This window comes from Palaemon carinicauda, chromosome 8 (assembly GCF_036898095.1).
Source record: "Palaemon carinicauda isolate YSFRI2023 chromosome 8, ASM3689809v2, whole genome shotgun sequence".
NCBI lineage: Eukaryota > Metazoa > Arthropoda > Malacostraca > Decapoda > Palaemonidae > Palaemon > Palaemon carinicauda.
Window position 1 is genome coordinate 17964235 of NC_090732.1, and position 13430 is coordinate 17977664.

General features: G+C 36.1%; 1 protein-coding gene across 1 annotated transcript in view; it reads right to left on the minus strand.

The window, feature by feature from the left end:
• Positions 1-832: 832 nt before the first annotated feature.
• LOC137644843 (uncharacterized) overlaps positions 833-13430 on the minus strand; it is a 41151-nt gene continuing 28553 nt past the window's right edge. Inside the window, exon 2 of the mRNA XM_068377733.1 lies at positions 833-2757. Coding sequence (XP_068233834.1) covers positions 2063-2620 — 558 coding nt within the window. The 5' untranslated portion in view covers positions 2621-2757 and the 3' untranslated portion in view covers positions 833-2062. The remainder of the gene's footprint in view (positions 2758-13430) is intronic.

Here is a 13430-nt window from a genome sequence, read left to right on the forward strand (position 1 = left end):
ACTGGGATTAATGATTTCTGCAGTACCAAATTTAACCTTTTTAAATATCAACCTTTTTAAATATTCAAACTATGCCATATTACTATTGTTGAATTATGATATAGCTTTTACTGAATTGAATTATAATTTAGCTTCTACTAAGAAGTTGTGTTATGTGAATTAATGTCCAAAGGAATTAACCTTAAATCGTTAACAAAATATATTCAAACTAGTGACCAACAATTACTGTAACGTTCAGATTTCACGAATATTATACCCAAAACTTAAATAAAAAGAAAAAAAGAAAAAAAAAAGAAAAAAAAATTAAATTTTTCATATGGCAAAAGGTGCAAAGTCCAGTACCAAGGTGCCAGCCATAGGACGTAGAATAACCTACTACTCTCCTTTTCCTCAATTTATTTACCATCCTCTATCTATTGTCCTTTCCTAATTCTTTCTGCCAATAGCCGTTCAATGACAATAGCGTAGGAAACAGTCTAACTAATTCAGTCGACTGACCATTTCTCACATGTGCTTCAATATTTGCAATTCTTAAATCAAGTTCACCAGATTCAAGAACTAATCCAAAATTCACATAGATTAATATATATATATATATATATATATATATATATATATATATATATATATACATACATACATATATATATATATATATATATATATATATATATATATATATATACATATAAATATATATATATATATATATATATATATATATATATATATATATATATATATATATATAAACATTAAACATATATATATATATATATATATATATATATATATATATATATATATATATATATATATATATATGCTGACATCATCATTATGTAGACGACGGGCTGTTAACTTAGAAATATATATATATGAGCTAGTAGAAAAATTCTTTTTAAGTTCATTATATCATAAAAACTGACGGCTTTGCTTGTAGTTGAGTTACATCGTAGTTCTGAAAACTTCAAAGATCTGGAACTTTTAATATGTTTTCAATTGCTCTTAAGACATACACTTGATGAACATTATCCCAAAATGTTTCATTAAGACAGACAGAATGAGGGAGAGACAAAGAGAGACTCTAATGGTGTGCAGAAGTCTTGGGGGGGGGGGGAGATATTTTTAAAGAATAAATCTTGCGAGGTTACCTTAGCCTAAGGTTTCAGGAATTTTATCACCTTTGTCAAGTGAGTGAGAGTGAGAGAGTGAGTGAGAGAGATTCTCTGCTTCAGTGCCTCCCCCTCTCTTTTCTTTTCTCTCTCTTAGGGGCAGAGGGAGGAGGCGAGGAACTGAGAAGCCCCCTCGTTCCATCTTTAAAAATGGACGAGAGGGTTAACTTAAATAGGATAAAATGCATTTCCCATGACCTGGCAGCCTTTATTTCTCTTATTTTACGGCCTGGCCAGGTCATGGTGGGTTTTTTATTTCTTACTACTGCTACAGGAACATAGTACTGGCCACGGTAAACCTACGTAGGAACCATTACCCACACGATCAAATATAGTGATTGTATCAATCAGTGAATCCACAACCAGGTCCGTTCGCTACCACCCAACCACCTCCATGTCATCTCTTGCGCCCAACTTGCATGTAGAATCAGCAACATTAACAGCCATGATAGAACAGTAGTAATAGCAGCAGTAGGTGTAGTTGCAACTTGTTTCCATGGTGTCTTGTTAAAAGTGTAATCTTCAGATATGTCATAGTTATCCTATTTAGTCCACGATGGATATGACCAATTGGGCTTGAGGTGGTGTCGAGGTGAGCGCACGGCCGAGGATGGGGAGGGGAGGAGGAGCGCAGTGCCTTTGTGGCCGGTACTAAAACACGACGACGTCTAGGCGGACACAGGGATGGCGAGGCCACAGCAACATACGACACAGCGCACAGTTTGTCAGGGCGTCACTTGGGACGCATTTACTGCGAGGCGTTAAGTGGGCGGGGCACAGAGGCCCGGCCTGCGAGGAGGAGAGGGTAAGGCGACCTTGCCTTTTGAGGTTTCAGGTTCAGGGCCTATACCCATCAGAGGGGCATCAATCATCACGATGATGCTTAACTACTGGCTAGGGGCTGCTTGAGGACCAGGGGTGGAGGTGGTAGTACGGTCCTTGTTGATATTGGCATTAGTATCAGTGCCTGGATGAGCCACTTGGGCCAAAGCTGTTATCTGGCGCACAACAGCAGCAACCTCAGCATCTTCTACAACCGGGGTGGATGTCGAGGTGACAGTAGCATTAGATGTGGTGGTAGTTGTTGAGCTCGCTACAACTGATCTGATAGAGGCCCGATGTTGTTCTCCATCTATATGACGTCTGTACTCTGAAAGGGTAGCCGAATGTTGACGGCATGAAGTGCAAGCATAGAGGAGCTGAGTTAGTCGAAGGACACCCTGGGTGTGATCAAGGACTCGTTGGTGGCCAGCCAGCAAGGTGGGAGAAGGGAACACCAGGCGACAAGACTTGCATACCCAGCCAACTTCCCCCTCTGCATGTTCAGCCCCTTCCCCTGCCTCAGAGGCACAGCCTCCGTCTAAGGTAAAACTGGCACCTGATGATCCCGGCGAAGTTAGATGTGCACTGAGCTCTGCATGCGCAGATGGTGGCAGTTGGAGCATTGAAATTGGTGTCCCTCCACCAAATGGTCCCCCCGAGTTCTGATCGTAGGGTGTACCACCACCTACAGGTCCTCCACTACTGGTTCCACCACTGGTTCCGCCACTGGATGGGAAGTTCCCTGTACCACTACTGTTACCTGATGGAGAGAAAGAAAATAAAAACATTAGGTTGAGAAATATCAGTGTTTTCAGATAAAAAGGGCAGACATTAAATGTAAAATATGTGAATGAAAATTACATATATAAATCAATAAAACTACTTTGCTAGAGAATGCTAAAAAATCATTAAATATTTTCGATTTAGCAAAATTTTAGGAATTCATTAAATCTAATGTTAAGTATAAAAATTTATCTTTTTAAAGTTACACTAAAAGCCTTAACTTGTATAAACAAATGCTCTGTGGAATACCTCCAGAAATTCAGTCCAGATTTTTCTCAAATTCTGCAGAAAAAAAGCGCCTCAAATAATTTAGTTTAATGTCAAAAATTGAATATTTCATTAAATGTTTCAGTCATTACCACAATAGCCATTTATTGTCAAGAAAACACTTGATTCATGATATATGCAAAAATCATGAATCAAAATTTGTGGATTCCCTAAGCAAACACAAAGAAATGGAAGATTACTTGTTTTTATGAAGTTTTTATAATTTATGTATGATATATCTAATTCAATATTATTAATAATCTTAAAATTTTATCTTAATTGGTATTTCTTCTCTTGTACTTTGTTTATTTCCTTGTTTCCTTTCCTCACTGGGCTATTTTCCCCTGTTGGAGCCCATTGGTTTCTAGAATCATGCTTTTCCAAATAGGGCTGTAGCTTAGCTAATAATAATAATAATAATAATAATAATAATAATAATAACAAGTGAGCAAGTCCTGAACGCGGACATGGTCCTCGTAGAGGACATACCTCCGCCAAGGTGACCTAGAGCGCCATATGTCCTAGAATCATGAATTGATGTGACTTCGACCTTCACATGACCTTGACCTTCACGTGACCTTCAAGTGACCTTGACCTTCACGTGACCTTGACCTTCACATGACCTTGGCTTCAAGTGACCTTGATCTTCAAATGTACTTGACCTTCACGTGACCTTGACCTTCAGGTGACCTTGACCTTCACGTGACCTTGACCTTCACGTGACCTTGACCTTCAAGTGACCTGCTTGACTTTTGACCTTCAAGTGATCTTTGTTCATTTGCCACTGATACTTAATATGACATTGATATAATGCACCAATATGACCTTGACCTTTGACCTTTATAAATTTGAACATCACCCATGGGTTGCGCCTGGACTAGGACTTCCCTGTTGGCTTATGCAAAAGTCAGTGCTTTATTTCTGTCTCTTGATATGGCCACTTATGTCATAGTGACACCAGTGACCCCTGTGACCTTGACCTTGGGGTGACCTTGACCAAAATTTAATCAGTTCTTCCATACACATTGGGGAACTACTTGGCCAAGTTTGAAGTGATTCCGTGTAGAAATGTGGCCTCTACGTTGTCCACAGACAGACAGACAAACAAACAAACAAACAAACCGAACCGAAAACATAACCTCCTGGCGGAGGTAATAATAATAATAATAATTAATAATAATAATTATTTAAAGCCTACGTGAAAGCATATGACGATAATGAATTTTTCAAGCTCAAACGTGGAAGCGATAAGAATTCTTAAAACCAGAGACTATTGCGTTTTCGTTGTCGAAAAAAAAAAAAACAACTGACAATTATTTGACAAACAAATCAGCCCTTATAAAATGGATACAAAATCAAAGTATTCCTGAAGTACACAGCTTAGGGTCCCTTTGGAACTGGAATACTTGTTAACTTTGAAAAGTAAGTAAAGGGACAAGATCTTAAAGAATCCTTCATAAAAAAATATTCCTTTTCACGTTCGAAATAGTAGTAGTAGTAGTAGTAGTAGTAGTAGTAGTAGTAGTAGTAGTAGTAGTCGAGACTATATAATAAGCTCCCATGAAACATTCGAATGATTGAAGACATTAAGGCTTTCAAGAGGAAACTGAAGACTTTCTTATTTCATGAGTCTTTTGACAGTGACGATTTAACAGTAAATGAAGAATATGAGACATGAAACGTTAAATACTCTGAACGAATAAGGTAAAACGACAGTGGAGGTCCTGTAGAGAGTGGGGTTCCCTTGTTGTATGGGACAGGAAAAGCAGCCATCAAAATAACCAAGTAAGTAGTAGTAAATGAAACGCCTATAATTTGGAAATTCATCATCACACACACCTACTGATGATAGTTAAATCATAATGTGAAAATCATATGTGCTCATTCCTATATCCACCTCAAGTCAAATGATAATTGACATTCAAAGCATATATGATAAATTGATAAATGTCAATGATAATGCATCAACCAAAATTTATTTAATGCTAACAATAAAGTTATCTAATCAATAGGACATTTCTGCTAGCAAAACTAGGCAATGATATCTTCAGCTAAACACAGTAGTAAATTGACTCTCACTTTAAAAAGAGGGTAAAGGGGCATTGGGTAGCCATCTTTGGGATGTGTTCATGGACGAAATTGCAAAGGTCTAATACGAGATTGCCGTCTTTAAAAGAAAGCGGTCCGAGATGTTTGGTAACCCAAGTACCAACGATTTACCCTGAAATTGGCTGCTGTTTCAATTTCCAGTAATTAATAGAGTCGAGACAATTAAGTACATCCTCGTGAGTGGAATTGGTTAATAGGATATGTTTCATTCCCACTAACTGAAAAATACCATGAAATCAAGAGGGATAAATCCTTAGAAGTTCTTCAGTACCGTGGTATACAATAATCCTTTCAGTTAAAAAAGAGCACAAACTTAGGTGAAATGAACTTAAAACGAGACTCCATGTTCATGATTTGGTCTATCTTCATTTCTTAATCGCTGTTGGCATGATATAAACTTTTTTTTCCACTTCACTCCCAGACAATGCAACCTCGATCAAATTACACAGAAGAGCTCATAATGATGGTATTTAGCGCCAAGACCCATTATTACTAACCAATCCAACCTACAGAGCTCGTCACATAAAATCACTAACACCCACATGAAAAACCATACCAATTTAGAAGGGCCCAATCAGGCACATAATGCCACATCGAAGGAACATGTGTATGCATTATGTGTACGGTTTTAGCGACATTCTCACCGCAGTTGATTCGAACCTCAGGAATTCGATATTAACTAAACAAAGGGACTTAAATATCAGGAGGTGTATACAATCCGGACTATGGCCCAAATGGCACTAATAGTCAACTTCTATAACTAACTTCTTGACATGCATGACATTTGAAAAGCTCCCAAATCAGGAAAAGTGAGCGAAAAAAGTAACTAAAAACTACGATTCCCCAATGAAGGGGAGACGTGGACCTCCCAACCCCTCCCCCTTCTTCTTCAGAGAACTATACATAGAACTGGTGACCTTTGGCCCGACAGAGAAGCTCGGCGGTATAATTTAGGAACATTATTTCGTCCCCCTTTAGTTAGATCGGCGTTTATGCTTGAACTGAAGGATGGTGGACCAAAGGCTTATATTTAAGTTTAACTACAGTTGATAATTTCCACAACTGATAAAAGCTACTGGTCATGGTTTTATATTTTTTTTCCTTCTTTATTCTTTCAGGAGGTGAAATAAAAGGTCAGTTGATGCACGAGATGAGACGTTTTGATAAGGAGGCTTATGACGTTGTTTAACTCAATCTATATTACTACTTACAGTAGCTAAACATTATATATATATATATATATATATATATATATATATATATATATATATATATATATTTATACATACATATACATACATATATATATATATATATATATATATATATATATATATATACTGTATATACATACATATATATATATATATATATATATATATATATATATATATGTGTATGTATGTATATATACATATACTTATATACATACTTATGTATACATATATATACATATATATACATAAAATTACATAATTCTATACATACAGATATAACCGCATATATACATTAAACATACATATACATTTTATGGGCATATATAAATCTATGTATAACTTATATATACATAAATAATATACATACATATATATATATATATATATATATATATATATATATATATATATATATACTGTAATTATCCCTAAAATGTACAACCCTTAACATTTATGGTTTGGTAAACAAAACTGCCAAAACATTTACTTATTTATGAATTCTGAATTCACTTCACCAACTCAAACCATCCAACAAGCTTCAATTTACTAGGCATGATTGATTGATTTTAAATTTACTGGCATTCTGGCATCTAAGGTCAATGACGACGATATAGTTAATTGGCTCACTATCTTTGTCTTTAATTTACTATGTCGGAAATAATTTGGTTTAGATAATGCCTAACTATAGAGAGAGAGAGAGAGAGAGAGAGAGAGAGAGAGAGAGAGAGAGAGAGAGAGAGAGAGAGAGAGAGAGAGAGAGAGAGCGCTATAATTCATTTTACCTGGATCACTTCGAACGGGAAGGTAGAAGTATACCACAATACAAGAACACTTTTTAATTTTCATTCCAGTTTTAATCACAACCATCTTCAGAAAACCTAATCAAGACTCTCGATGATAATTATCTCAAATAATATAACGCTGCAACACAAAAATATTCCAATTAAACCCTATTAAAGATTATAAATGATTTTCCTCAATGTACCAGTTAAGTTCTTTATGACAAATACGAAGCATTAGTATGCTGGATAATACTTAAGTCATTCCTGGATAAGGATATTACAGGCACAACTACATTAATGAGGAGTTCTTACAACTATTGGACAAGCGCAAATAAAAGCAATTAATTTTTGTAGCACATTGGACTGGCATCGATTCCAGCACTGGGCGTATCACCGTGAAATTTTAATGATATACGCGAGATGTTATTCTTAATATATCTAATCACTATTTGCACAAATATACATACCAATATACATAAAATTGTATTCAATAAAACGGTTTCCTTTTTTAGTAGCATGTGTGGTGTAAGAAGAAACAATATGGTAAGAAACGTGTAGGTATATAAAATTTGGCATCGGTTGAAGTACGGTTCAGAGTACTTTGAAGGGGTAAGGTCATGTTAGAATGTGAGAAAAATGTAGGATTAATTAATGCTATGGGTAGAAAGGATAACTAAATAGCAGGCTAAGGTGTCCAAGCTACGGCCGGATGATAGAAGTTCCAAATATAAGAGAAAATAATTGATGAGATGTGACTGTAAGCATTATTTAAGTACAACAAACCTTGCTAAACACTGGGAAATGTAGGGTAATGAATAACATTAGAGAGAGTAAGAAATAAAATAAACGCTACTAGGCCAAGATAACTGATTTTTATTCACGGATAAGGGAGGGTTTATTATACAGTCAGGTGAAGGACTTCAAAATATAGAGTCAGAGTAACAACAACATAAAAGAAATTGAAAATTATGTCCCTGACTTGACATGGAAGTGACAAACAGCCGGAACTCGGAAGGTCATTTGTTGAGGATAATAAAAGTGAAGTTAAGTGTTTGGACTATGTAAACAGGAGAGAAACTGCCATGGTGAAAATATAAATTATTCTTTAAAATCCAGGTGAGGGAAATGAAGAATTGTGCATTAGATACATGAAATGTTTGAATTGTAAAAGTTGATCTAAATGCAATGCACTTTGACTAATGTTTGCAGATAATGAGGGTAAACTAGAAATTGAATGAAAAATGTAGAAGCCGATGAAAGGGCTTTATAGATTTTTGCAAAAGGAGAAAGTATGAAGTGAAGTTTCGTCAAGAGAAGCGTAATGAAGCTATATTGAAGCAATATTGGAGCAATGAATGTTCTTAAAACTATGTGAAAATTGAAGTGGTAACTTCAACAGATTTTAGGAGTAAATTTAATGGCTGCTGGAAGGAAGAGAAAATAAATAAAATAATGTACATAAAAAAGTAGCAGCAATTTTAAAAGTTCTGAGAAAAATACGTCCAGTGAAGCAAACCTTGGAGTATTGAGTCATTTAATGATTTTTTCGAGACCTGTTCATCATGAGGAAATATTTTTTTTTTTTTATTCCGCCATGCTTTGGATATTGTTCCCCTACCTAGTATGTCGTTCTCTGCTAACTAGCATCTGCTATGACAAAAATTTTAAACTCTACTTAATTTTTCATCCCAAATCACGAGCACAGACTTTCGATCAGCTGATTTTGCAAGATTTGTAAAAAAAATCATAATTATCATCATCCTTTGCTTTCAAATTTTAACAGATGATAACATCCAGCGCGCAATCGTCAACACATCGTTCAAATCCAATAGTTAGTGTATTTTTTCTTTGATAGATTCAATATCTCAGTTTTCTTGAAGATTATTTCCAGCTGTGGCTAAATCTAGAATCGTTAAAATGTTCAAACTGGGGACAAATTATCTGATGGTCAAATTTGTAAATATACCTCTTCTAAAATTAGATTTTTGTTACAATAAGACATCTGTATATGAAATTGAGGAATATATATACATACTTTCACCTGTAAACTCCTTTACTGCCCGTTCTTCGTACAGAATCTTTGCTCTTCAAGTTATCCGGCGTTAGAATGGTTAACTTTATACCTATCGTTAGAAAACTATGATTGATTTCCATTACAAACAACATACCAATTAACAATGAATAAAAAAAACTATTTCTAAATAAAGTTGAATGTTAGAATTATATCTGTTAAAATAATTATAAAATGGAAAACAAAACGAGCAAAATGCGTGATTTCGGATTCCCAGCTTTCTGAGAGAGAGAGAGAGAGAGAGAGAGAGAGAGAGAGAGAGAGAGAGAGAGAGAGAGAGAGAGAGAGAGAGAGAGAGAGCTTATGAATTGCAGGGTCAAGGGATAAGACAATGCCCTGAGACTGACCACATGTACAAACTGTACGTTCAGTGTTCAAGCCTCTCCAACAAGCTAGGACCATAGAGTAATAGACAATGGCTGCTGATGACTCAGCAAGTGAATCTCTACGCTCCCCCAAAACCCTCATCCCAATCTCACAAGGATGGTGAAGTTTCAGACACAACTAGAAATCATCGCGCTTGAAGGAGTCTCGAACTCCAATCTAACAGATTGACAGGCTTGGACGTTTCCAATAGACAACCACAACTTTTAAACAACAAATATAAATTAAGCTGAAGATAAAACAATGAACAGAGGGGAGCAAATCAAAGTAACTATAAACAGCGCTTAAGCTTAGCGATCATGATTTTATGAAAGTTGTGTACTCCCTCACACGTGATATTCAGACTTGGGCTTTATAGGGGGTCTGGTTGTCTTGACACATCAAGGTCTTATTCAGATTTCAGGTTCAGTCGGCATTACTTTTCACAAGAATCTGCCAGCCTTGTTTTGTTCTTAAAAGTTCTATGTTGATATATCAATATGATTGATATCAGTACATTTCACATTCTTCTGTCTCTTCTTTTGTTACTAAAAAGAAAATTTGTCTCTTCAAGTTGTTATCCAAAATTATGATTGATATCGTTAGTACATTTTAAACGCAGCTGTCTCTCTCCTTTTGTTTCTAGAACATTTTTTTTATTTTGATATCCCAAAATACATTTAATATCAAAAAGTCGATAAACACGACTCTTGCTGTGATTATGGCTCTGGCATTTACAACCCGTAAATCTCGCATTCAATTTATCATCATTTTTACGCTGCCTCTTATATAAAATTATCTTGAAACACAACTAAACATATTTTTCTTTGAGTGATCTCTCCAAGAACCAAATGTAACATTGCGATGTGGATAAAACTCTGTTGATTAAACTTCATTCGTTGTTCATTTTCATGAGAGATTGGACAATGACACTCCATGAACATATTGAAAGCCACAGCCAACCACTGTCCTTATATTTTACATGTTTGTCCTAACAAAGATAAAATTATCAGAGGTCGACAGAGATTGTCCCATTTAGGTCCAATATACCAATTCGTTGGGAGGAAAAAAAATGTGAACGTGAGCTGGAGAAGGTTGCACTGCTTGGAATGCTAACATATAACATGCCAATTAATGTTCATAACTACTTGGTAATGCTGGTTGGAAAATATGCATAAAAGACCACGTACGTTAGCCAATTGACCCTATTTACGCGTAAATGACCATTTAAGGGGTAAAAGGCGTTGGAGGCGCATAAATCCGTCACTGGGACAAATAGTTCATAAAGCAATGCTCAACTTAAACTGAAGCCTCATTTGTCCAAATCGTAAAACACGAACTTTAAGTGAACCATATATGAATGCCATTTTGTATCCCCCCAAAAAGAGAGAAAAATAATGTCTCGTCTCAAGAGGTCGTAGTGTAGTTCATTCGTGTGCAAAATCTGACATCAAGTCAAGCGAGGTTGGCTTTCATAAAGCTAATCACAAACAACTTGAGCATTTCATCAGAACTAACCAAAGGCAACGACGACTAAGAATTGGTGTGGAATAATACAAACGACGAAACAGCAGCAGCAGAAGCAGTCTTGAGGTGAACCCGCACTCTCTAATAATGAAGCTAAATTAACGCGGCATTCGGGGCTTCGAATTATGTCTCGGGGCTTCGGATTATGTCTCGAAGAGACCCCCTGGTGCTGGGATTAACGGTGCCTCTGCATAACTCCCTCAATTGCATAATGTTGGTAATTTGTGTGTTAAGGCTTATTGAGTCAGTGTTGAAGCCTTTTTCTGGTCATCAAGCTTTTTGGACGTGATTAAAGTCCGAGTTTTGGTACTGGCGAGCGATTTCAAAATACATCGTCTCCCTGCCACATTTAGGGAAGTCTCGGGAGAGTCTGAACGATGATATTCATCCAGTCGAACAAAAGCTTTCGCGAAAATTAACGTTTTTTTCACCAGAGATCAGTCACTGTTCATCGTTTCCATAAATCTTGGTTCTTGTTTCATAAGGATTTATGGCACATAGATATTAGAGTATATTTTTTTCTCATTCGGTGAATAGAAAATCTTATAAAAAGCATTAATAAAAATTACTTAAAAATCAATGCAAGGTGTTGGCAAATAAGGAAAAAATCTTATATTAAAATAAATTGATTGTCTAAAATTAAAAATATTGGTGTAACTAGCGTATAAGCAAACATATCAAAAGAAGGCCAAGACTATACTACGCAATTGCCAAAGTTTTTTTTTTTCTCTCCTGTGATTAAAAGGTATAAATTTGAACCTTACGAACACTGATGATGCAAGACCTTCATATTCTAAAGAACCTTAAATACCCCCTCTCTCTCTCTCTCTTTCTCTCCCTCTTTTCTAACAGCTTGCCTTGAGGAACCGTGATGAAGACTGACACTCGTTTTCATCGTTAAGTTAGACCTCGCGATCATTATCATCCAGCTCATCATCTTATTCATCATCATTGGGGTCAAGTTCGTCGCAGTTCCTCAACACTCGCCCCACCTTCACAACCCTCGCGCCATTATCATCGTCATTATACTCATTCAAATCATCATATTCTCTCTCTCTCTCTCTCTCTCTCTCTCTCTCTCTCTCTCTCTCTCTCTCTCTCTCTCTCTCTCTCTCTCTGACCTGAATAACATAAGAATCATCAAGAATCATCATTTTCAATGCAACCTCGTCAGCGGTGACAATGGCATTTAACTCTCAAGTGGTTGACTATCTTTGCTCACTATTTTTGCAATCTTAAGAATAATCATTTAATTAAAGTCATACTACTTTTTTACCGACGGTTAAGTTGACATCACCAAGACTGTCTGGGCTCTGCTAACACCAAGTCATTTCTCATCAACGTTATGATGTTCTTATCACATCCATAAGTAAAAATGACAAGGGTTCAGTCATCACTTAAGGCGTTATATTGATTATTGGAATAATCGACCTTAAAAGGCGAGCATCCTTAACGTTGGTCCCGAATATCTTGAAAGGTCATTCGTTTATTCAAATAAAAATTAGCACAAATGGCTGACTAACACCTGAGAGAACTAGGACTAAAATTATCTAAACAAATTGGTATGAACTACAGTCATAGCAGGGACTTCGAAGGAAAAGGAAGGATCTATCAGGACCCATGGCTATATCTAAACTGAGAAACTGCCTCACTTTGAAAAGATGAATAATAAAATGACTTATTATTATTATTATTATTATTATTATTATTATTATTATTACTTGCTAAGCTATCATCCTAGTTAGAAGCAAGATTCTATAAGCCTAGGGGCTCCAACAGGGAAAATAGCTCAGTGAGAAAAGGAAACAGAAAAACTAAATATTTTAAGAACAGTAACAACATTAAAATAAATATTTCGTATATAAACTATAAACACTTTAACAAAATAGGAGGAAGAGAAATTAGAGTGTATCTTCAAGCAAGAGAACTCTAACCCAAGACAGTGGAAGGCTCTGGTACAGAGGCTATGGCACTACCCAAGACTAGAGAACAATGCATGATTTTGCAGTGTCCTCTCTCTCTCTCTCTCTCTCTCTCTCTCTCTCTCTCTCTCTCTCTCTCTCTCTCTCTCTCTCTCTGTAACGCTCGCAGCTGACAATCTGAAGACCTTCGTTCGAAAGTCGAAGCAGACGAAAGGAGAGGAGATGGGCACGTTCCTAAGTTTCCCTCTGTTCAGATAAACAGCGAATTGGGTACTTATTGTTAGTCGGTCATTTCAAATCGCAGCTAAGGTGGGGAGAGAGATTGAGGGGAAAAGAAAAGCAAATGCGAGTTTCTCCCCGTTATAACACGAAAACAGGTGGACCTTCAACGT